Source organism: Etheostoma cragini, chromosome 1, assembly GCF_013103735.1.
Source record: "Etheostoma cragini isolate CJK2018 chromosome 1, CSU_Ecrag_1.0, whole genome shotgun sequence".
Lineage (NCBI taxonomy): Eukaryota > Metazoa > Chordata > Actinopteri > Perciformes > Percidae > Etheostoma > Etheostoma cragini.
The window spans coordinates 1,935,225-1,960,925 of record NC_048407.1 but is presented as its reverse complement, the minus strand read 5'-3'; the positions used below and the strand labels follow the sequence as shown (position 1 = coordinate 1,960,925).

Here is a 25,701-nt window from a genome sequence, read left to right as displayed (position 1 = left end):
CTTCCTCGATCAGGGAGGAGTGGGAGAGGCTTCAGGGGCTTGGTCTGCCTGCTAGTTTTCTGATGACAGGACTGGAGGAGTCACAGCAAATACCCCTCCACCCACCGGCCCCCTTCTGCCCCCGGAGGTCTCAGCACTGGCCCTGTCTGACCCCAGGGACAATCCCTCCTGCTCTCTGCCTCTTTCTCAAACTGAATACATTACTAATTTTGTTCATCTCCGTCCTCTCAGTCCTTTTCTCTCCCCAAGCCAGCTACTATCCCCTCAAGCGGCAAGGCCCACTTTTGATTTCCTTATAAATCCCAGTTATGGAGCGTGGAAGTGACTTGATCCCATTATTCTCGTAGTATGAGAGCGACCAGAGGTGCTTCAGAATGAAATTGTGACAGTCGTGGTTGTCCTCTGAGATGCCAGGAGACTAAAATTGTGACTCTCTTCTTTCTTTTAAATATTAATGATGAGCCATCTGTTAAGGAAATACCGGCATAGCAATTGGAAATTGAAATTGCGATTAAACAGACATGTCAGTCACACAATGACATGTTCCGTGTAAAATGGTTTTAGTTCTCTTTGGGAAATTACACTTTTTGTTGATAGTCTTGAATAAGCACCTGTTTGTATTTTATGTGAGCTGGTTATGATAGCAATATGAAAGCTTTAATAATCTGCTGTCACTGAGAGCATTAGAAGGGAGATTTGTGTTCTTTCATGCCTATAAAAGCTGTAAAATAGTTTCAGGTTTTGCCACTCAGAAATTTGCAATTGTTGTGTTTCTTTGATTTTAAATCAAAATGATGATGAAATAAATTCTGTTTGCTGCAATAAACCGTATCACAGACTCTCTCAAACTCTATCTCTTAAAGCCCCCTGGGTTTGTTATGGTCATGTTGTTACAACTTATTTTAAATGATTATGATGGCATGATTCTTCTTAGTAGAAAATGAGAAAATTGTTTACATTTGGGATGCTCACTGGGCTCAGCTCAGGGATGGGATAGCAGCGTCATTGCTGTCAGCCCCGCTGCATTATGGATACGACCACTGGGGGGCGCCTAATTCAGAATTTTTCAAATTTTACACACATGCGGTTTAATTATGAATTGCGGCCAATGACACAATCAATTCACATTACTGTAAATGCTTATTTGTCAGTGTAGTAACTTTGTGAAGATGCATCTCAAAACAGTATGCGTCATGATCTTTAAATTGACAAAAAAGAAATAGGATTTTAAAGTAGCAATTACAGAAAAAAATGTAATTCACAAGTATAATTCCTCCCTTCCCAGTGTTTTTAAATAAAAGTACAGATACATTTCTTTGGCAACATATAAGTAAAGTATCAAAAGTAAATGTACTCATTGAGCAGCATGGTTTTAGATTGTTGTGTTATTTGGGATGTTGTAGCTGGTTGAGCTGGAGGTAACTTTTACTTTACATATATATTGGTGGGTAGTTTAAAATGGTACTCTAGCCAAGTCTTGCATTTTAATAAAGTCAGAGGACACAAAAGGCAAATAAAAACATTAATCAAAAGGTCAAAATCTAAGCAGCAGAAAACCAACCTCCAACAACATTGGACCCCACCTTGCCCATAGTGAAACTTAATAGCGTTAACAAAACTTGTTGTAAATCTGGTGGAATGCCCGTTGTTCTATAACAATGCATTGAGTATTTTATATGTTGCTTATATATTGTATCTTGTGTGTAATATCTGTCTCCCTGTCAGTTCAACATGAGGAGTATAATTGCATTATTTTCCTCTGGAAGGCATTGCAGTGGAAGTATAAAATAGAATGACTTGAACATATTCAAGTAAATATACTGAAGTAGAGTTAGTTACTGAAACAAGTGACCGGTATCTGCTGTATCGAATGACAACCCAGATCTTGGTGCTTTATTTTGGTGCCACTTAAAGGCCTGCTTTAATCTCCGGTGGTCCGAAACGGACGTTACACACAACAAAAGCATCACCGCATGTGACGCTAGTTACCATTAAACTTGGCAACAGGTAATGTTACCCTAAATGAATGAAAAATGAAATGCTAATCAAAATGCTAACACCTCAGAGGTCTAACGTGTGGCTGTATTTCACTGGAAAGGATTCCAACACCGAGACATGCAACAGTGCAGCTAAAGACACTGACGCCAGCGTGAACTTTGCAGAGTCAGATTTGAAGGAGAAACAACACCAATAACGCTTTTTGTTGTTTGACATCAATTGATTTGTGAAATAAGTTCCATTTCCAACACTTTTTTTAAATTTGAACATTTGGCTTTAGCAATAAACAACTTTATTGTCACCTATTGTCTTGTTTGTTGTTAAGAAACAGCCCCATTTTAAAGGTATTGTAATACCACCGGTATTAGAAAAACCCAAAAAGTACCCAACTCTTGAGGAAATATACCACTAGGCCTAGATTGTGCACGTGTGATTTGGACAGGTCAGGACGCAGGATCATACTTCTTCTCGACAATAAAGCAGCTCTTGACCACCTATGTCTTTGCCCCTCCCCGCAGCCTGTAGACTACGAGACCAAGAGAGCCTTCACCCTGAAGGTTGAAGCCACCAACATCCGCTCGGAGCCCAGCAGTGGTGGGCCCTTCAAGGACACGGCTACAGTGAAGATCATGATAGAAGACTCAGACGAACCTCCTGTTTTCTTCAAACCGGTGTATTTACTGGAAGTGAATGAGAACGCCCCCATCAACACCGTAATAGGGACAGTCACCGCCAGGGACCCAGACTCTACTGGAAGCCTCGTCAGGTAAGAGAGTGGATGCTGTTCACAGAGAGCTCATCTGCCAGGAGCTGTACAGTAGGGCTGGGACCAATGGATTCTTTCACCATACATGATTGGATCTGTATCCCCATTTACATACATTGCGATTCTAGACGTGTTGCGATTGGATAGTATTGCAATTGTCTTTACCTTCTTTAGCAAAAAATTACAATTCCAGACACATTCCATAAACATTTCTAAAACTTAGTGTTTTCCAAAATAAATAGTTTTCGGTCAGTCTGATATTTAGATAATTTGTAAAGAAGTAATGTACATGATATTTAATTTTTGCAGTTTGTTTTGCTGGAACCAGATATGATGTAGGCGCCTTATGCGGTACCATATCAACAGAAAATATTTAGGTAAATCAATGGTCAATGGTAGAGCGTGTGCCCATATATTAAGGTTTATTCCTACATATTCCTATATACATACGTATTCTCATATATTCCTATTTATTGTTTATTCCTTGACGCAGAGGAATGGAGGGTTCAGCTCCGACCTGCTGCACTTTCCTGCACGTCTCCCCCCTCTCTCTCCTTTCAAATCTAAGCCTTCCTATCAAATAAAGGCAGAAATGCAACAAAACATATCTTAAAAATAATGAATAATGAAAAATATTGATTCTGGGGACAATCTTTTTTTTTTTTTTTGTAAATTGTCCCAACAAAAAAAGAAATTCTGATTCATACGTGAATCAATTTTTTCCTCCAAACCCTTCTATACAATGAAAAAATAAAATAAAATTGCCAAAGAAAAAGCTCTTTAGTGTAACTTGAAGAAGTGTTGAGGTATGGGGAGTATAGCTTAACAATGAGCCTTTTCAGACTATAATGACTTGTTTTAATAAAAGGGTTGACACTGAGGCATGCAATTAAATCTCATCATGCCTGTGACCTTTGGAGACTACGGGAGAGTCTTTGGCAATGAGGAAGCAACCCAATGATCGCTCTCATTTCCACAGATGTACAAAAAAAAACTAGATTATGAGTTGACGGCAGCACAACTTTCGCTTCCAACGAATGCCCTGCTGTATTCTCCTCTTGTGTGACTTTTTCTTGGAAATACCGCAAGGGCACCTTGTGGATAGGTTATACAGGCAATTTCTCTCCCTCCATCTTGGCATTTCATTAATTCTCCAGCGACTTGCTGACCGCATTCCTGGGACAACACTCAACAGGTTGTGTGTAATTGCATGGCGAGAAGAGAGTAGGCTGGGTTTCATATATTGGTAGAGGCTATAGAGCAAGGTCGGTTCATTCTACCGTTTTTTTTTTTCTTCTTTTTGGTGGCATCCTCATGTTTAGTGATGAGATTGCCAGGAGGAATTGAGCCCTGAGGATACATGATGCCCCATTATATTTCAAATGTATTGGCATCTTTTCCCCTCTCTCTGTCCTCATTTTGGGTCATGGCAGAGCTCCTATGTTTGTTGAGCAAGTCTGTGTTTGTTAGAGGATGATAGCTGAGTTCGTGAGTTAAAAGTAAAAAGTAAAAGATTGGCCAATTGTCAAAACAGCTGCCGATCTACTTTGACTCCATCAAACAAGTTCTTACATTCTAACTAGTCCAAATTGGTCTTTTAGTTGAAGTAACAACAATGTATGAAGGAAACAGACACGTAGAGGTCTTGTATTAAAAATTACTGCTTTTAATTTATTTATTTTTACATCCTAAATGCATGACTAATGCATAAAAGTCCAGAATATCATTTAATTTAATCTAACAAAAATGTCATTCTGAAATTTGTGCAAGTGACATCTTTGAATGTCTTTAGCTTACAATGATGTGAAATAGATAAAGGCTGAGTTTCCATCCACTTGTCAAATTATCTGTTTGAAAAATATTCAAGAGAATAAAGCCGGTGAGTGTATTTCCATCCAGTGGCTGTATAGTGAATAAAATGGTTCGGTGCCTTGCCCTGGAGGTGAACTGGCACCCCTCCAGCGACCAGCCCACCACCATACTTTTGTCTGTATTGGGGACTTGAACCAGCAACCCTCCTGACTGAGCTACTGCCATCCAATATATATATCTATCTATATATAGATAGATATATATATACTGTATATAGATATAGATATAGATATATATATATATATATATATATATATATATATATATATATATATTGGATGGCAGTAGCTCAGTCAGGAGACATTGACGGGGCTAATATTGTAATGAGTCTGAGGCGGGGTTAATATTAAGTGGATAAAAGTCTGGTTTAGCCTATGATAACAATTCACATCCTCAAAATAGTATTTTCTTCTGAAATATGTGCAGTTTTAAGAGGTAGTTACGTTTGCCTACATTCTTGTTATTAGTCTCTGTCAGTGCATCATTATTGAAAGAAAAGTGAGTGAATAATGAATGAGTGTGCATGCAGATAGCAGCACCCTGCTGACATAATCTCCTCACACATTTGCTGCTGCGATACTGTCCACGTATCAACATCCTGTTTTACTTCCATGTTAAATGCTTTGAGCACGATGAACTAAGTCACACTGTAGGCTGCCGTCTTTAAGCAACAGGTCACTCAACCCTTTGCACTCTACATCTCTCTGTCTTGTTTTTATTTCTCCTGAGGTCATTGCGTTCTTTTTTTATGGCGCATGATCACTGAATGCTTGTGTCAACTGGACGCAACGACCAGAATTCCTGATGGGGGGGAGACAGAAACTACGCACTATGGGCCCTAATTTAACAATCTAAGTGCAAGGCGTGGAGCCTGGCGCAGGTGCGTTAAGGGCGTTTCCCAATCCAATTTTCAATGGGTTGTACTTAGTGTCTTCATTAATTCATAGATGTGTCCTGGGAGTAATATGTAATCAACCAATCAGTGTGTCATCTCCCGTTCCCTTCAAAAGCCAGGCGCGTTTGGCCCTTCGTGCATGTAGGGAACACACCTCCCTGTGAGACCAGAACGCCCATGGCCGCAAAGATGGACGCGAGTTGGTTTCTTATCAAAAGGACGTGGGCACTGGACGGTACATTAACATCTGCAGTGGTCTTAAACCAGCAAAGACACTTGTGTCGGGTGCAATAAAGGACCCTATAGCTTTAAATGCCAATTTTCCCGTTTTTGTGTAGAAGTTTGTCATTTTCAGATTCTGCTCATGGGCTTTGTGCAACTTAGGACTGCACATCATGAGGAAGATATGCAATTGCCTTTATTTTGACTGATATTGCGATTGCAATATAATCCACAATATTGGAGGGAATGACCTTTTTTGCATCTTTGTTCTCAGTTTAATGGAAAAATAGTAAAATGAAATAAATATAACTGATTATAGTGTGATTTTTGCAAGGATCTGTACAAAAATATTTTTTTCATCAGTCTGTAGGATGGGATATGTAGGCTGGGACGTCTATGCACCACAGTATTTAATTCCAAATGGTTTGACACATGTTTGCTTTACCAAATCCAGTATTGCGTCCCCTTTGCATTTTGGATAAAACTGCGTGTAATTGTCGGTCAGGCCCCAAACAGTCTGAGAAATAGAATAGACCCTTTTGGAAAAGAAAAAAAAGAAATGTTAGATTTATTCAATGCAGCTCATCCTCAAAGCTTCAATTTTGCTCTCCAGGGGAAAGACGAGGAAGTTGTAAGTGGCTAAGAGAATGCTGCATTAATCGTCTGCCAACTCCTGTAAAGCCACTGATCCGCATGGAGGAAAAAAAATGCTCAAAGATTACACACACACAAGCAGACATTTTCTTAGCCAGTTTGCATTTTGTCACAACATGTTGCTTTACCAGAACATGTGATTCTCTATGAAGTCCCAACATCCCCCCCCCCCCAACAAATGAAAAAGATGAGCTTGATCTATCACGAAGGTCAAGTGTTTGCTTTGTTGGGGGGATGGGATGAAACAAACTATTGTCATGGAGGGTTTTAATAGGGCGCATCACCCTCACCAAAGACCATTTGATTTTATTGCTTTTTGTATTACCCTGTAACGCTGAGCTTTAGGCTGAGAGAATGATTACAGTCCGGGAGATTGTAATCCTTCCAGATATACCGGCTAACAGAAGGCTGTAGGCTCAATAATGCCTCTTACATGATCACTATGATGTTCAAAATAATGGAAAATCTGGACATAAGCCTCACTAAACAATAAGCCGAATAATTAGACTTTGAAACGTAGTTTGTTTGCAGGACATACAAAGTTGTAGTTAACACTTATTAATGAAACTGGAAGCTGAAAATTGTTTAAGTTTTTGATTGATAATGACTTAATTGATGTAACCTCTTGATGTAACCAAGTATAACTGCCAATTCGTATTCTGCCAATCAACTAATTGAGTAATCGACAAATGGCTGTGGCTCTAAATGCAAATACAGTCTTCTGCTCATTATTTAGGCAAGCTAACAAAACTCGATGAATAAAAAAGACATAACTGTAACTATTTTGTACATATTTCAATATTTGTTCAGAAAATGGTTCAGCCAACACATTCAGATCTTTACACTTGAATTACAAGTAAATTATTCTCATTACAGCCTGCAATTTTCATTCTTCCCTCCCTCCATTCATAACAATGCAATATTTAATATTTAAGACTTTTGATACACCAATAACTAACAATATTTTCATAATGCGTATACGAACCATATTTATCTTTCTTACTATTTTATATATGTATGTGGTTGTCTCTGGAACTGTGCACCTTTATATTATATCTACAACTTATATTTTATTCCATTTATTCCTTCTTACTGACACTGGAGAGGGGTTGCGTCAATCTCGTTGCAGGGGCATTGCACATTTGTATAATGACAATAAAGGCATTCTATTGTCTATTCTATTCTTTTCTTTTCTCTTTTTCTCTCCCTCTTATTCTTTAACTTTCTGTTTCAAAGACTGGAGAGAAAAGTTGCTCCCAAAAAGAATGAAAGTTGTAGTTAGTGAAGGTGGGGGTCTGTAGTGGAGAAGTGGCCGCAGTAATAGCAGACTGAGCGCAGACTTTCTCCAGACCGCCGCCGAACAATCTCTCAATCGACCCCTCTGATTAGAATCCCTCTCCATCCACCCCCCATCCCCTGCAGTGGGACCAGACTAAACCAGTCTGAGTCAAAAGCACTCGGGGCGAGTGCTCTGGTGGGCTGCCATGTCCTCTGCACTCAGTAGACAAACAAGCCCTTAGCTGTACTTAATGCATCCAACCAACAACATTTCAGGTGCACTCCGTGAAATCCTCCCTCAGCATTGCCTCTCTCTGGAGCCTGCGCTCTGTCGTTTTCTACCTGACTGATCACAAATAAAAAGCAATGTGACATCTGGCAGTCGCCATGCCTGTCTGACACAAACTGCTATTTTCATAGTATAGCTGTGACTGTATCTGAGTCCAAAGTATTGATACTGTCACAGGCATTGCCATAAATCTGCACTGGATTTTAAACGCATTCTTTGTTTTTCCATTTCTTTTCTTTTTTTTCTTTTATGGTTAAGAGCAATTGTAATGGAATTCTGTAAAGCTCATTGCTTACTGCAGACATCCAGATGTTGTTTTAGCACAGCCGACACACTGCATATGGTAATACAAGCAGGCATGTAAAGGGAATGGAAATTTGATGTCAAGAAGGTACATTATGCAGGACTTGATATTTAGCTACTCGTGATTTACTTTGAACTCTCAAGGAAAATCCCATTCTTGGGAAAAAAGGCCAACCTGAACACAATCGAGTGAGGTGTGAGTTCCACATCTGTGGTCCTCCTAGTGGAATTACTGACCAGATAACAAGCAGGAATGTCACAGAGGCATTTTGTTCTCTGCAGGAAAAAAATAAAATGGAACATTTGTTCTGGATGAGTTCACCTCTTCTCCCTCCAACGTGTACAGGCACTCTGTCACACACTCACACTCACACTCTGACGGAGATAAAACCCAGCACCTACCGAGTACCTGAGTACCGGCGCCTCGCTGGCCCCAAAGTCACAAGCCTGCTTTTTCTGCTCACAGGCGCTAGGGGGGAGCGAGACGACCACCATTCAGTCATATAACCATTCCAATGACACCAACGCTGTTTGGTTAACCCAATCCAATCCCCTTTATTTATATAGCATGATTTTAACAAACACAAGGTTTCCAAAGTGCTGCAAAAGAGATAATACTGAATAAAAAGATATTAGAATAAAAGCACCATAAAAAACACGTTAAGGTAAATTAAGCTAACAAAAACTGGATAGTTCCCCTTTAAGATGAAGACTATGTAATAGTAATATCTGTTTGTGATGATTTGTTACTGCATGGAGCACAGCTGCAGGTAAAGTGTTATTGCATATGTAGTTGCTGAAAGCTTTTACACATGCTCTCCAATGGTATGGTACAGCTTTCCTAGAGAAAATCCTTTGTCACACATTATGTGATGGAAAAGAAAAATCACTGGGTAGTTAGCATGAGCAATGATAGCCACCGGCACTAAAGAGGCTAAAGGATTACCACCCACAGAAACGCAAGCAGAGAAGATGTCCTGGACACACTGTTTGATTGACAGGTGATGCAGAGCGGAGACACCGCATCAATGCACCAAAGGACCATGAATAAGCGGGGGAAAATGAATCATGATCTCACTGATTACAGCTTATGGTTATCGTTGTTTTTATGCAAGCAACTGCTTCTTTCACACATAATGCAGTTTGATTAGCTTATTATGTTACGTTAGCCTACTGTTTTGAATAGAGGTTAAATACATTTTGACGTCTGTTGCGTTGGTTATGAGGAGTCTTTATTCTTTTCTTATATTTGGCACAAAGGACCTCTCTGCCATGTTTAACTGGGACTGAGGTCAGTCCCTTTTGAAGGACTGGGAAACGTAAAGCGAAGCAGCAAAGAGACCTCGCATCACACTCAGGAAAACCATGCACGTACAGTACATCGCCGGATATCATTTTTTATTTGCTTTTAATTTTTTTCGCATCACGTTGTCAGTTTGAGTGACAGGTGGCAGAACATTTCAGGGTCTGTCTCCCCGCGCTTCCACGTGAGGCTGTCAGAGTTTGACTGGGATCCACTCAGTTTGCAGGAGAGAGGCTGCTCCCAGGTGGTTTGCTGCTGTCTGCCTGTCTTGAAAGTGCGCTGCGTCTGCAGGGCAAAAGAGAGAAAGAAGGGGGTGGGGTGGGGTTGGGGGGGGGGTCCTCATGGACCTCTCCCAGCCCGGCGTCTTGAGGATTTTACACCATTTCATCTAAAAAATGGAAATGTCACGGCTCGGTACATCTCCCCAACAATTGGAAATCTGGGCCAGTGGTTTATTTATTTAATTTCCCATCATTCTTGTATGAGCAGACACCCTCCTTCATATAAATTGTTGTTATTGTGACTTTGTCTTTGGCTTTCTGTCGTGCTCTCTCTTTTTTCTCCTTCCATCCCTCTGTATCTCTCCCTTCCTTCCTCCCTCTCTCTTCTATCTCTCATAGAGACACTGTAGGGTTCCTGCCAACAGGTCTGCGCTGATAGGCATGAGCAGATCCACTGTGAGATGTTACAAGACCCAGGGTTAGGAAGGAAGGGAGACAGGGTGAGCGGGGGCGCCTGGTGGCCGAGGGTTGCCTGTGTGGGGAAGGGGTCTGCAAAGATATGGATTTGGGCGGGGGGTTGGATTAGGAAGAGCTAGCGACCCTGCTGGGTGGAAAATAAAATAAAAAGCAACTTCTGACTGTTGAGTGAGTAAGAGGGGGTGAGATTGTGAGAGTGAGACAGAGATAGAGATAGAGAGCTAGGAACAGAGACCTGGAGTCCTGGAGGGGTGGTGCGGTGCACGCTGTATTTAGCTCGCTTGAATCGATGCGGCCAAGTGTTTTAGGTGAGTAGGATGGTTATGACAGTCACGCATAATGACATGTGAAACGTGTGAAACCAAAGATGACCCATAATGACAGATTCTGTTTTTAGTCCGTTATGTGTGGGCTTGTCCCGAGAATTGGCGCTGTGCAAGTTGCAACATGAAAGAGCGATTTCACAGCTTCAAGTAGCAACGGAAAAAAAATCCCTTTTATGTGCATTCCAATTTCCTACTCGCTGCTGGAGTTTTTTTTGGGGGGGGTGGGGGGTTGGTCTGGCAACTCTATTCTTATCAACGATTCACATGTGTATCTTTTGCAACACTTCTTTATTAATGTTTAAAAAAAAAAGCGGCTTTGTTGACTGGGACCAAAAAGTGGGTAGTGGCTTGAAAAGCAAACACAATCATTTAACTAAAGGTCAGACGAGGTCCAACATAAGAGGCCGGTCATTGGTTCATCTTCATTAGATCCATAACACCCCACCACAAAACTCCCCCATTGGGGGACACAATGCTGTCCTAACTCATTAATGCAAAGCCTTTGGGGGCCATTGGGTGTTGACAGAGGGTTAACAACACACAATCAGGGTTAGCAACACTCCATCTCTTGCCTAACACATACTAACGGCCTCTTTTGCAGGAGGGAGGTGTCGCCGTGATTGTGGGGGAGGGCTTCTTGAAACCTAAATAGGCCGTAATGCCCCCTGATGCTCATGTGAAGGCTGCAATTATTCCTTAGAAAACTATTGATTTCCAACTGTTTTTTTGTTGTTCATTCATCTACAAATATCTTTTGATGGATAGAAACATTTGCCACAACACCCAGAGGATTGCAAACAATGTTGCAGTGGTGGGTAGCAAAGGAGTTTTGGGCTCAAATTTCTGATGATAGGGGGCGCCTGGGTAGCTCACCTGGTGGAGCGTGATCCCCATTGACAGAGACTCAGTCCTTGCTGCAGCAGCAGCGGGTTCAAATCTGACCTGCAGCCCTACACTGCTGCATGGTATTTCCCCCAATCAAATAAAGACCCCAAATGCTACAATTATCTTCAAATGTTTTTTTGATGATTGACTGTGTTTGCAGGTACTTCATCGATCGGCACACGGACCTGGAGAGACAGTTCAACATCAACGTGGACGATGGGAAGATCACACTGGCCAAACCGCTGGACCGGGAGACGGACATGTGGCACAACATCACAGTCACGGCCACAGAAGTCAGTAAGTAACCTCTCCCGCCTCTGCTCTGCCCCCCCGATGTGAACACCGCTCCTGGTGAATAGTAATGTCCTTTTTTTGGAAAATCAACATACCATTAGGCATTCATTGGCACGCAGGGTTTAAAAACTGAGAACTGCAGGAAGACACGTACAACATCTCCTTCTCCTGAGCCACTTCTTGGGTCGTCTCCTTCAAAGGAATCACTGACCTGCCACACACAATCCTCTGATCAACAGTACAGCGCTTTGTAAACCAACCTTTTTGAATTGCTCCAAGAGTATGGCACAAACAATTAGCATTTGAATCCACAGAGGCATTAAATAAGTTAATTTGCTGAGTTTTGATTGAATTAAACAGCTCAGTAGTCAATTTGTGGAAGTGCAAGAACATTAAGACGTATCAAATAAACAGTTTTAAAGACATGCTCCAGAGTGGATTGCTCCAACGCCAGCATCCATTGCAGATTAAAGAACATCTGCGAACCGAAAAAACTCAATGACTGCGTAGAAAATCTTGCCGGCAGAGCAACAAACCATATGTATGGCTGTATTTGCATACAGATTGTTTCAGGGGGGCTGTATGTTGTGATAAAGCTTAATGTAGCCCTTAAAGCTATTGGAATAGAAATGTACACAGCTTGTAACTTTTTGTCCCTGTCCTCTTCCGCTCTATCCCCCTCTCCACTCCGTCTCATCTCCTTTTCCTTTCTTTTCTTAATCAAAGGAAACGCACATTAATTGTCAGAATAAATGAAAGCCCAAGCGTTGTCATAATGTCTTGGCCATGCGGCGCAGACAAATCCCACGATCGTAGCAGGCCCGTTGTAGGAAGTGAACGTGTCTCATTTGATAAGCCGGTTGCCTTGTCATTCCTCGCACCCATACATTTAAAGTGTGCTTTCATGCCTCTTGGCAAAGTAACTGTGGCTCGAGATAGTGGCGTCTCTGAGACCACCTAATGGGAATTTGCCAAAATAAATATGGCAGTTTTGCTGTTCTTCACGGATGGGAGGGAAGCCGGTGTCCTCTCTGGCGTGACGAGGAGTAGATGTGTTCCCAGTTCTATCCCGATGCCATTTGCCACCCAAACGGAGGCGCGTTCTGCTGCCTCGCACCAGTTGACATCTGACTAATCAGAGTCTATTCCCTGTGTGCTGCTGGAGGAAAGTCACTTTTGTGTGTGTATGTGGGGGGGAGGGGGGAGGGGGGATATTTATTTCTCCGTCTCTCTCTCTCTGCCCTAATCCATCTATCACTGTCTATCAAACTGTCAATTTCCACTCTCCTCACTGCTTACCTCTTTTTCAACTTATCTCCTAGCCCGTTTGCTGGCCTTGGTTTTCTGGGGCATCCTCTCCACTGCTCAATGTTAAGGTTTTATTTAACATAAACCAGAATGAACACTTTAAGGTTTTGAAGGATTAAAGGTTTACTTATTTAAGATTGATTTATTTTATTAGGACATTGCACATTAATCATAAAGACCATAACACAAACATTTGTCTGGAAAAGTACCAACTATAGTGAGATATTTTAAAGAAGGAATACCACAAATCCTCTTGCAGTGGAGCAATTGAATTCAAACGCATTTCATTGCACAGGATTCAGGATTTTGCTGCTACAGGTCCATGTGGTCTGGTTTGACCAGTTGCTGCTAGCGTTAGCTAAGGTTAGCAAACTTTAGATAGATGCACTTCTACTGACTGTGAGTACATTTGCTGACCTTGGGACTCTTTTTCTGCTTGCGCTCCTGCTACACTTATTCAAACGTAGATATTTAACATCTTTTAAAGGAGGATCTTGGGTAATGAAGGCAAATTCAATTTGCCATCAAGATGTACAGTGGCTTGAATAAGTTTACACCCCCATGCCAAAGTAAAAATGTAAACGTCATAATTTGGAAATTGATCTTAATGCCTAACTTCAAAACGTGTAAGAAAATCCAACCTTTAAAGGACACCAACTTTCTTTGTGAATAAACAATGCATTGTAAAAAAAAAATGTAAAAATACAGGGGGCGTGAGTATACACCCCCCATAAGTATACACCTCCCCTATGTTAAATTCCCATGGACGCATGCAGATGTTTATTTTCAATGGATCAGTATACTATGCATCCTGGTAAAGTTCCCTTGTCCCTTGTATTTTTTCACAATACATTGATCAAGAAAATTGGTGTCGTTATAGTGTTTTTGTTTTTTGTTTTTTTAATTAAGGCATTAAGATCAATTTCCAAAAGATGGTGTTGTATTGATCTTTTTAATCAACTTTAGCATGGTTGTGTAAGTAATTACAGTGGCCGCTGTTCAGCAAAAAATAGCCTCCCTTTCAAACCAAACAGTTCTCACGATTACTTTAATTTAAAACCCAATTTGATTAAAGGAAAATTAAACCCTTAAGAGTCTTCATTTGCAATTAGAGACCTCACAGCTCGGGAACTCTCAGGTTTTTGACCGAGCATCAAGACAATCCGGTTTCCCCTCGTTCTTCTGATGATGTGACAGCAGGGGACAATCTTCCCGAAACCAAATCAATCAATCAATCGATCAGTAGAAGAGAAAATAGAAACACACCAGTGGCATTGGCCACAGTGACACAGCCCTCTAGGGGCAAAATGTATACATAATTGCTTTAAAAGTTGGCATTTGCTACTAATTATTAAATACAAGCGTTCACGGGGACTCTCGAAAGGGACAGTCAATTACCAGTGATGAATAATTCTAATCAGAATCTAATCTAATTAAATTGCCTTTTATTGTCTTTTTTTTCGACTTTAGTTACCAATGACTCATTAATATGCATGTTTTAACCCTCATGTTTTAAACATTGCGGTGTACAGGGGATTTTCAAAAGCACTTTGAATGGGATTTTCTTTTCTTCTTTATTTTTTCTTTTTTTTTTTCTGTTGCCTCGAATCCTGCTTTGCATTGCTCATTCCGGCTGAAATGTAGAGTGATGTGGCTTATCATGTGTCCTCCCATCAGCTCAGGAAATGAAGGCAGAAATAAGGAGGGAAAATAAAGGAAATTAAAACTAGGTCACAGAATTTACCCGGGGTTTCACACGTAACGTTGTTGTTTTTTCGTCCAGTTTCACATTTTGCTCATCGTCTTTTCTTATTTATCTCCTCTCCTCCTGTCTTTTCTATCTATCTATCTATCTATCTCTTTATTTCACACTGTATATTAGGAAACCACAGTCAGATATCGAGGGCGATTGTGGCCATCAGAGTAATGGACATTAATGACAACGCTCCGGTATTTGCCACAGAATACGAGGCCTTTCTGTGTGAAAATGGAAAACCTGGACAGGTAAGGAAAGAAGTGGCTCATTCATCAAACCAGTGATCTATCTTTCTTTCTCTCTCGCTTTCTTTCTTTCTGTCTCTCACTCCCCCCCCTGTAATGATTGGTCACAGTGAATTATAGCCCATTTATTTCACTGGGAGACTACAGAGGTGGGAGTGCAGTCCTTTCCCCCTCTCCCTTGACACAGTGTGCATGGAGCAGAGGGGAAATGAAAGCAGTCAGGATTGATCAGAGGGGATCATAATTCAAGACTGTCTTTCATGTCCTCCTCCAGATGGCACAATGCTTCCTCCAGCCAAAAACAATCTGGACAAGTACTTAGCATTCTCCTTCTCATCAATCGACCTCATTCAGGGGACCTGTATACGTACAATGGGGAGCTATATTGAAAGGAGAGGGAAAAAAAGTCAAACCGTCCTGCGGGGCCTGAATTCTAATTTCCAATCAATCATAAAGACACACAGCACGATAAGACCTATGATGACAGATTAACAGATAGAGCCAGGAGCCTGAAAGTGTGCCAGACTAGACAGGACCTCATTGATAATAATCTCAAACTCCAGGAATGAATAGGGCATATATTTCATCAGGTGGGATCCAGCCAGTGTTAGACTGAGGCAATCTGCGGAGGAAAAAAAACGGAGTGATGAATAAGCGGCCTCCTCTAATGCAAGTGTCAAACTAAAGGCTCCCGGGCCTAATCCAGCCCCTTGTAATTTTGACCCGGCCCACACATCCATTGAGGTACCCAATACATTTTGGCCCGTCCTAGATGTGCGGCAAACCAAACATACTGGGAAGCTGTTTTTCAAACTGTAATTACGCATCACTCAAGGCAGAATTTGGAAAATATGCCGACTTTGAGACTTAAAAGTTCCCACCCAACCAGTGAGTTTGCATATTGTGAAACAGGTTGTTGTGAGTCGGGGAAGCCTACTTTTAAAAATGCAATCAGAATTGAGTGTTTTGCTTGATTTGCTTCATGATGGCTAAGGAACTTTCTTGCTGACTTTTTCAGGGCTTTATGTCGACCAAACTTTATTCATGGACTCTATATGGGGGGGCAGTTGCTCGATCTGTAGGGAGTTGGGTTGGACGGTTGCTGGTTCAAGTCCACATACGGACCAAAGTGGACTGGTAGCTGGAGAAGTGCCGGTTCACCTCCTGGGCACTGCCAAGGTGCAAGGAGGCACCAAACCCCCAACTGCTCGGGGCGCCTTTCCATGGGCAGCCCCCCCCCCCCCCCCGACATCTCTCCATTAGTGCATGTATAGGTACTGAGCAAGTGTGTTATGCACACACTTTTTCAGAATAAATAAAAACATGTCAATAAATTACAGTATACATACCTGGCCCTGGATGTGATTCTCTTTTTCCTGTGTGGCCCTTAGGGAAATTGAGTTTGACACCACTGCTCTAATGACTTTGAGCCCTCCGTTGTTAAACTTTGTGTCTGTCTGTTTTCAACACAGGTGATCCAGACTATAAGCGCGGTGGACAAAGACGACCCAATCCAGGGCCACTACTTTGACTACCGTCTGGTCCCAGAGATGCTCAACAACCCCAATTTCACCATCAAAAACAACCAAGGTGAGTAACAAAAAGACAACCACAGCAAAGTAAGTCTTCTACTGGCAGAATCTCCAAGAACTTTCCAGTCTAATCTCTGAACCGTGGCGCGTTAGCCGTACTCAAGAGGAAATCTGGTGAATCAGTGTAGCTCACAATTAGCAGATGTGAAACTGTCTGGACACCAGCTTCTTTTTACTCACGAGTGCGTTTTGAGGGAAACTAAATGAATGAGATCCAAATGGCTTTTCCTGGTAGTCTTGCAGCTCAATGTAGGATGACTTCCGATGAGCTGTTGCAGCAGATGGTGCAAATTTTATTTGCTAAATACTCTGATTGGTTTATTTGCCATTTGTTTTCTGTCTCTTTCCTTATTCTCGTTGCTCTTCTCCTGCCTCTCCTCCATAACTGGCTCTGAACAGGCTGTGTTCATGATGACATTGTGTAATGTTTTCAGCTCGGGGCGAATCATCTTCATATGGTACTAGCCTTCTGCTTCGATGCAGAGGCTGCAGGCTAACTTACTGCAACCTCACTCTGATGGAGGAAAGAGTCCATAAAAATCAGGTCATCAAATAGAGTCTGCATTTTTTTAAAGGAATAATAAAACCTTTTACTTTTGGATGAACACAGGATGCCAGTGTAATAATTGCAGACAACTCAGTAATAGCATTGGCTAAGTATATGCATACCTCTTTTGACACATTGAACAATAACTAAAGGAGCAAAAATCCTATTTCTCCTGTCACACATAGCCCTGTCAGGAAATGGAAAGTCAAAAATGAAGGTCTGTTTAACCCCGCACAGACTTACAGCAAAATACTCGGTCTTAACTACGGATCAACCTCAACATGGATAAAATTGCAAGTTCCTGAACCCTTTTGGTAAGAAGAGATTTAATAGTTTCTTTGGATGATGTAACAGATAAAACCCCCACTAGAAACGTTCCACCACTGTGAGCATTTTTTTTCTCACTTGCCTCAAACCACAGCAAATATATGTAGAGATTCAGCTCTCTAAATATTACATACTGCACCAACCACTTGTCTATAGTATTGTTAATCCCGAACCGAGAAACAGCAACATCTCCCCCAGCACTTCACTGACTATTTCTATCTGAAACGGCAGCTGTGGGAGACACTTGAGTGAAGAGCGTCAGGCTCCTGTGAGCCCCTGTGTGCTGCCTTTGTTTGCGATGATGAGTCTAATTGTAGAGATTGCACAGTGAAGAGGTTAGGGGCTGCCCACTCTGAGCAAGACGGCTAAGGTTCTGACCAGCTGTACACAAGATATCGAGCACGCCAGAGCTTCCTACCATCAGAATTAAGACAACGTACATTTGAAGATCTGCCCAAGTATGGCGATAGAAACTCTTTTCAGACCCTTTCGTATTGTGTTGCGATATTGCATCTTCTTCTTACACAGGTAAAGGTAAACGCAATAGCAGCTAAATTCATCTGTGCTCAATTCAATCAGGGGTTAAGCAGTGTCAGCCTAACTTGGCCTGTTATGAACAGTACCCTGTGGTAGCTAATGTTAGAAAACTGCACAGCTTGAGACTCATACGTCATACTGTTACTAAACTGCGACTCCTCTCTACCCATGCTACTCTCATACTATGTTTATCCTTTAGCATTATCCAATAACTGTCACTTGTGGCCACAGTGGCTGCTGCTTAGTAAAAGTTGCATAGACTGATTTGGAATTCAAACTGTCATGTTTTCCACTGCTAGAGCCTAATTTGTACCCAAAAACTGGAAATTAATATTTAGCAATTCTTAGTTTCATGACTGAAATGCAGACTGTAAACTAAATAATTTCAAAAAATATATCTGTCTATGTAGACAGAGAATTATTTTTCCATGAAGCTGTTCAAAGTATTGCATTTTTAGCTTACTAGTGCAGTGCCTGTTCAAAATGTGAAATGGACCGATTGCTCGGCCTTCTGTGCTGCTGCTTGTAGCTTTCTCCAGAACCATAGTTCTTAAATATAACTTCCAGAATGCTTAGTTTCATTCATATGTATTCATATTTAATGCTATCCAAACTGCTCCAAATCCCAAATGTTCATTGGGTATCCGGAAATACCTCACCAATGGTGAAGTAGATTGGATGAATGGTTCTCGAGATATTAAAGACAACAGACGGACACACACAGACACAAAGACACACACACACACACACACAGAATGCTTTATAGTTAGATTACAGTGGGATTAGGCAGTCTGCGTCATTGTTTAGTTATAGGTTTGACTGTTACACTAACTAATAGCTAGTTGTGACACACAAAGCCCAAACCAGCTGTGGCTTTGTGGCTGTCTCCTTCTCCTCCTCCTCCAATCATGGAGATGTGTCTTTTGTTGCACATCGGCTTGCTGAACCAGCTACCAGAAAAACATCCACCAAGGGAAAAGTGCTTGCTAATGATTGCTGATTTGCAGACTAATTAGCTAGTCAGCTAAAGCACACTGAACAGCGTAAAAATCTACCTGCAAAGTGTCAGCGGCCATCAGTTAAGATGGTAATTGTTGCAGTAATTTTTTGTTAACTCCACTGCCAACACAACAATGATCTTAGCTTGTAAACTGCATTTCCTATTGCAGGTTTGTTATTATTGTGTACTGTTGGTGCCCATGCCGGACCAGATGTCAATCACCCCACTCATCCACAAAGAGGTTGGAGGCTAAAAGAGCAAAAACCTACAGTATAGTACAGTAAAATTAGTCATGTCACCTCTGGGGCTCCGTAGTAAAACAGTTTTTAACATTTGTTGGACAGTGATTTTTGAATGCAAAATATAATATATTTATGATTTAAATTGGACTTTAACTAAGTATATAATTATAATTAATTAAGCATAAGTACATGCTGGTTGAATATATTATTATTAGGTAAGTAGGGACCAATTATTTCATCTCTGTGTTGCACCCACATGCAGTACTGCATCTTTTGCATCTAAAATTACACATCAAATGCACATACTGAATAAAATACTGTATGTAGTAAAAAAATGACACATACCTTTCATTCCCCGGTAGGTCTAACATTGCGTCTTCTGCTTCATTCAATCCTTTGGTATTATGATACCATAAAAGCATTCAAGTCCTAATTATTCAATCCCTTCTAACTCCCAACTAATCACATCCTGGTTCTTGGTCAGTGGCTCTCAGCGTGAGACAGCGACACATCAGGCACCCTTAAGCGTCTGTATGGGCCGCCCCCCCGGTCTAAACAAACACTCGACCTGTGACATGATGTAGTATTAACCTTCATGTTGTCCTCGGGTCAAATTAGACCCATTTTCAAAAGGTTTCTATATCAGAAATGTGGTTTTCTTTCAACCAAGTTGTCAAAAGAAATAACGTGAATGGTTCGGTACAACGCTCTTAGCTACTTTCATTGAATTTGGGTGTTTTAGTCAATTTAATAGCATTTAAAAAAGATATTGATAACAGAGCGTCTGAAAACGCTCGGCTAAAATATCTGAAAAAGTGACAAAAAACTGACTAAAAAGTTCTAAACATTTCCAAAACATTGGGAAAAGCAACAAAAGTTTCAAAACAGAGGACCAAAACTTTGAAAAAAGTTCATGGTGCATGGTTCATGGGAAGACAACACAAAGGTTAAGAGCAACAACGGTAGCGAGTAGTATGAAAGTCCACTATAGGACGTCGGTTGGGGTGGTGGATGGGTCAAACTACAGAGAGCTTTCAGCCCGGAGACCCGGGTTTTTTGTCCTGTTCTGGACCCCTATTTCACTCAGACCTACACCTTTAACCTCACCCAAGATCTTTTCCTAAACCTAACTAAATTCTTTCATCCTGCACATGGAAAAATGACGCCAAGGAGTGAAAAAATAACGCCAAACAACACAGGACTTTTATCCAGAAAACCTGGATTTGTGAAACGTTTTTGTCCCCTATGTCACTTTAACATCTTTAACCCCACCCAAATTCCTTTCTTGAACCCTAACTAAGTGGTTTTACCCTAAAATGACGCCAACGGGGCACCCGGAACGTGCACAAGTGACGCCAAGTGGTCCGGAACTAGCCTCAGTTCTGTACTACTTGGGAGTGAGAATGTGTTGACTGATTCGGAACGCTGAATGTGTCGTGTGGATAATCTTAAGAGACTTCAGAAGTGCAAAAAAGTTTTTAGTGGCACTTTTGCTGTCACTGCTGTCATTTGGAACCTCCCACATGTTAAGTTATTTATGGCTAAAAATGAATTCAAATGAGCTTTAGCTTTTGTTATGTTAATGATTAATATTTCAATGTACACCGTCTCTTTCATCCGAATCCATCAGTCGTTGCATGGAACACGTTTAATATGCCCTATTATATGTTAAGGTAATAAAAACAGCATTCTTGGAACTCCAGTGGGTTCACTACTTTAAAGGTTATCTTCCCTACTGGCTTTCTCTTTGAGTAGCAGGCTGGTTCTGTGGATGGGCTGACGGGCAGGACGTTTTTAGTTCTATTTTTACCATCAATAGTTGCCAAGAAAGTGAAAATGACCTGTGTATGAGGACAAGCCCTGATGGTTTACTACAGTATAGTAGACACTTGCATACAGTGTATGCACTGCTGAATGAGCCAAATGAAATAGGACATGTTAGTGCTCACAAAGCAGAGTGTACTACTTTGTGACAGCCCTCACAAGAAAATAAATCTGAGCATATGTTCACATCAATTACAGATTGTGCAAAGCAAATAATTCTATCATGAAGCATTCCAGCTTTTCATTAAGTTGGCTCAGTCAACGTGATGTTTCAACATGGCCCGTCTCTCGCATAGCATACACATCACCAGATCTATTTCCCCCTCCCTCTTAAGTGCACCCTCAAGCCGAGAGGCAAAGGTTAGACTATGAGATATCTTGTACGTTTTCCATAAGATCAGCAGGAGTAGTTTCTTATGGGAATGCGAGTGTTTGATAATGTGGGCAGGGTAAGGAGAGCCGGCTAATGAGCAGACAGCTTCACAGAAGTGTCATCAAAGAGCAGCCGGCACCTTTCTGGGTCGACATGTGCCATCTTCTAAGCTGGTGTCGCCCGCCGCGGTCCCTTCATTTCCTCCGCTTTCAAAGGGGGACAGAAAAGTCGTGCTCGTCTTCCTTCAGAATTCCCAAATTGGACTGTTGAGAGAAAGGAAGGTGGCTGAAATACATCTACGACATTGGAATGTGAGTGTGCTAGGAAGCTCGGTGACGATTGATGTGAAATTAGTTTACCCTCACGCTGCACTGATCTTCACACGATTTAATAATAGAAATTCAGTCTGTTGCTACCATGAATTCTAATGGGTTTTTCACACATTCTGACAAAAAAAATTTATCTCTGGCTTTACCTCCCTTTGACAGACAATTCAATCAGCGTCCTGGCCAAGCACGATACCTTCCGACGACAGAAACAGGAGATGTACTTCCTGCCAATCATTGTGACGGACAATGGGAATCCACCGATGAGCAGCACCAATACGTTGACCATCCGGGTCTGTGGGTGCAGTAAGGACGGCATTGTCCAGTCCTGTAACGTGGAGGCCTACGTCTTACCTATTGGCCTTAGTATGGGAGCTCTCATTGCCATCCTGGCCTGCATTATACTGCTGTTAGGTGAGGTGTTTCTTTTTTACAGTGTCAAATTATTACCCATTGTATATTACACATTATTACCATATGGAGTTATAACAGATGTAGATGAAAACTGTCATAATCCTTGATGATTAGTTTGCACTAACAGAAGATCCACTCAAAGCTTGACCTAGACTTCTTCTTTCCTTCTTCCTTTCTTTCCACCTGTCTTTCTGACAGTAATAGTAGTACTATTTGTGACCCTGAGGAGACACAAGAATGAGCCTCTCATTATAAAGGACGACGAAGATGTGAGGGAGAATATTATCCGTTACGATGACGAAGGAGGCGGCGAGGAGGACACGGAGGCCTTTGACATTGCGACTCTGCAGAACCCGGACGGCATCAATGGTTATCTGCCGCGCAAGGACATCAAGCCCGACCTGCAGTTCATGCCCCGAGCGGGACAGCACTCTGGCCCAAACGGCGTGGACGTGGACGAATTCATCAATGTTCGGCTCCATGAGGCAGACAATGATCCCACAGCGCCGCCTTACGACTCTATCCAGATCTATGGATACGAGGGCAGGGGATCCATCGCCGGTTCCCTCAGCTCCTTGGAGACGGCGTCCTCAGACTCGGACCAGAACTATGACTATCTCAGGGAGTGGGGCCCGCGCTTCAGAAGACTTGGGGAGCTCTACTCTCTAGGCGAGAGCGACCGCGAGACCTGACCTTTGGTGCGTTAGACAAAAAGACCTTTTCCAATTTCTTTCCTGTCCACATACTTGTGTATTAAACGCTAGGGAGTTCGCTGGCTTTTAGAAACAGGTGTTTAAAAAAGTTAAAAAAAACAGTTAACAAGGGAGGCCACCTTTTTTATTCTTCTTAGAATGAGGTTTAGCAGTCGTCATCCACTACGTCAAGCGCATTGTAATTGTTGAGCCAAACAATGTCTTTATTAGGAGATCTATGATTCTTGTGGAGTGTAACTTAGATTCCGTTGTGGAGTGTCTAGCAGTATTTTGGGTGTTAGTGATTTGCTATGACTGCCACTAGCAGAGAAACCCTGGGATTGCTGGTAGTTGCCCGGTGGAAGGAAATTACGGATGTCGTTGGGTTCCCTGAAGCTTCAGGAGACAACCCATGCTCCATGGACAGCCAGCTGGGCCTCAGAAGCTGCAGAGAGACTCTTATTTCATGTCTGCCGAAGCCACCCATCTGATGGGTGATCTGAAACAAGATGACAAGGAAAAAGCAATATATGGTCTACATTAAAATGATGAATGTATGTATGATTTGAAAAAAAAGCATAAGACAAACCAGTATTGGCTTTAAGATGAATTTGTCATTATTTGATATGTTCTCTGGTGGCCACATTTATAAACTATCTAAAGCCCAGAAAGGCTTGCTTTATACAACTCTTTGTATTTACACGCTACAGGTGTGGGTCGCAAGTGTTACTAGCCTATAAAAGACTGACGTGGAGACAAAAAAGAGAAATGTAGAAACTCTGAGGCCTTCTTTTTACAGAAGCAACATTAAATACAATTGTAATCTACTGTTTTTTGACAAGATATGTGTTGATTCTTCATTCTTGTTCTATGAGTTTTTGTATTTCTGTTCTCTTAAATCACTTTTTCCTGTGCTGACAATTTACAGTGAGTGTGTTTAGATTCTTTCACATTCAACAGTTTTTTCCAACCACTTGAATACTATTTCATAACAGCCAAACCATATCATGCATTTATTGCAGTTGATAATATAGATTAGATGTAAGCAAAGCAAACCCAAGCTCTAAGTTGCTGTAAGAAAACAGATGATCAAATTAATTGGGACTGCAGGAATGGGACCTTTCTGACACATGCTAATTCTCTGTAACATATATCTCATAACATATTCTGAGGTACAGCCAGTGAGCGTCTGAGCACAATAGTCCAATTGATACCTGAGTGTGTGACTATCTCCAAACATCAAATCTCATTTAGTAAACGCAGGTTGCAAATAGCCCAAGACAAATGAAGACACAAATCTAGACTATGTGCATATTGTGCTTACACTGTATATTATCAATAAAAAAATGACTTGTACTGTACATAGAGTTACTGCTAACGTCATTAGCTTTCAATGAGGTGGTAGGTTTGTCTCTGCACGTTAGCTCTTGCACATAATGAGAATTTCAATGGCACTACAGCTGCGTGCATACTCAGTTTGTACTGATACAGTATTATGGCAGTTCTCGGTAGACTAAACAATATATATGGAATAGTCCTACATGCAGATCATATTTTGTACTGTGCTTTAATGCTTATAAATGTGTATGTTCAATTATTTACTCCCTGTACTGTAATCTAAGATACCCTGTATTGTTTCCTACTTTGTGAAATATATTTTTATAAATATTGCTGAATGGGTGTGGTTTTCTTACGAAGATGAGAAGTTACTGACAATCAAAAGTCACAGATAGAATATTAACACTGTAAATACTAAAGGTGTACTCTGCCAATTTTACACAAGCATCAGTTTATTTTTTTGTCAGGAGTATAGTCTCACGTTGGCAGACCTACACATACACACACCACACACACATTCTGGGATAGGAGGAAAAAACGCTCTAAGTGGTTAGTATTTCTTTAAACCAATCAGATCTGTCTTGGGCGGCGCTAAGCGACAGTGGCAATGCAAAACGTTCTCGGGAAGAAACTAGTTTTAGAACATTTGCACCCCGCAGAAATAAATTCACACAAGACAGTAACATTAACCATTAAAATTAGCTGGATACATGGGTAAAAGTCATCTGCTTTTACCAGTGTATTCGGCGTGTGTACTTCGTTCACGGTAATCTCCGCCTATTGGGCCCAAAACTGTTAGATTAAACGTCGCAAATATTTCTTTGTAAATCTCTACAATCATTTGAAAGAACCAAGCCTGCCTTAGTGCATGAGTCAAATTAGGAATTGGCAGCAGAGGGGGTGGTCAAAGCCTGTCAGACTTAACCTGGCAATGTACTTCTGTTGATCCAGACTATGAGGAGTAGCACTCATGTCTACAATGTCTTCTCTGGTTCTGGAAGTCTCAAAGTGATAACATTGGGGATGTCTCGGTTTGGCCTTGAAGACTACAAATTACAACATCTTGGTTTTACATTTTTGAAAGACAGACAAGTAGGGACTGACAAAATCTGCTGTTGGTTGCAAAGTGTAAATGTCGGTTCCAGATATGTTGGAGATGGACCCATAACAGGGCAGAAAACATCCGAATACCTCGGTCTCTGCTGCTTGGATTTTTATATTTAAATCTGTGTATTGCAAACCCATCAACGTTATTGTTGATGGGTTTGATGGGTTTGATGGGTTGATGGGTTATTGTTGCAAACCCTACCGTGACATGTCTCCAGTAGTGTCCATTTCTCCGAAAAAAAAGCTGCAGTTTACCCTGTCATAGGTCTGTTTCTTCTGAAGCCCTTTGA

General features: G+C 41.4%; 1 protein-coding gene across 2 annotated transcripts in view; it reads left to right on the top strand.

Moving 5' to 3' along the window:
• Nucleotides 1-23,807, top strand: part of cdh8 (cadherin 8) — a 111,473-nt gene extending 87,666 nt beyond the window's left edge. The window contains exons 7-12 of one of the 2 annotated variants that reach the window (XM_034874135.1): nt 2,517-2,764; nt 11,650-11,786; nt 14,974-15,095; nt 16,565-16,682; nt 22,023-22,274; nt 22,473-23,807. In XM_034874135.1, the coding sequence (XP_034730026.1) occupies nt 2,517-2,764; nt 11,650-11,786; nt 14,974-15,095; nt 16,565-16,682; nt 22,023-22,274; nt 22,473-22,966 (1,371 nt within the window). In that variant the 3' untranslated portion in view covers nt 22,967-23,807. The remainder of the gene's footprint in view (nt 1-2,516; nt 2,765-11,649; nt 11,787-14,973; nt 15,096-16,564; nt 16,683-22,022; nt 22,275-22,472) is intronic. The other variant, XM_034874144.1, reaches the window with a different exon arrangement.
• The last annotated feature ends 1,894 nt before the right edge of the window (nt 23,808-25,701 follow it).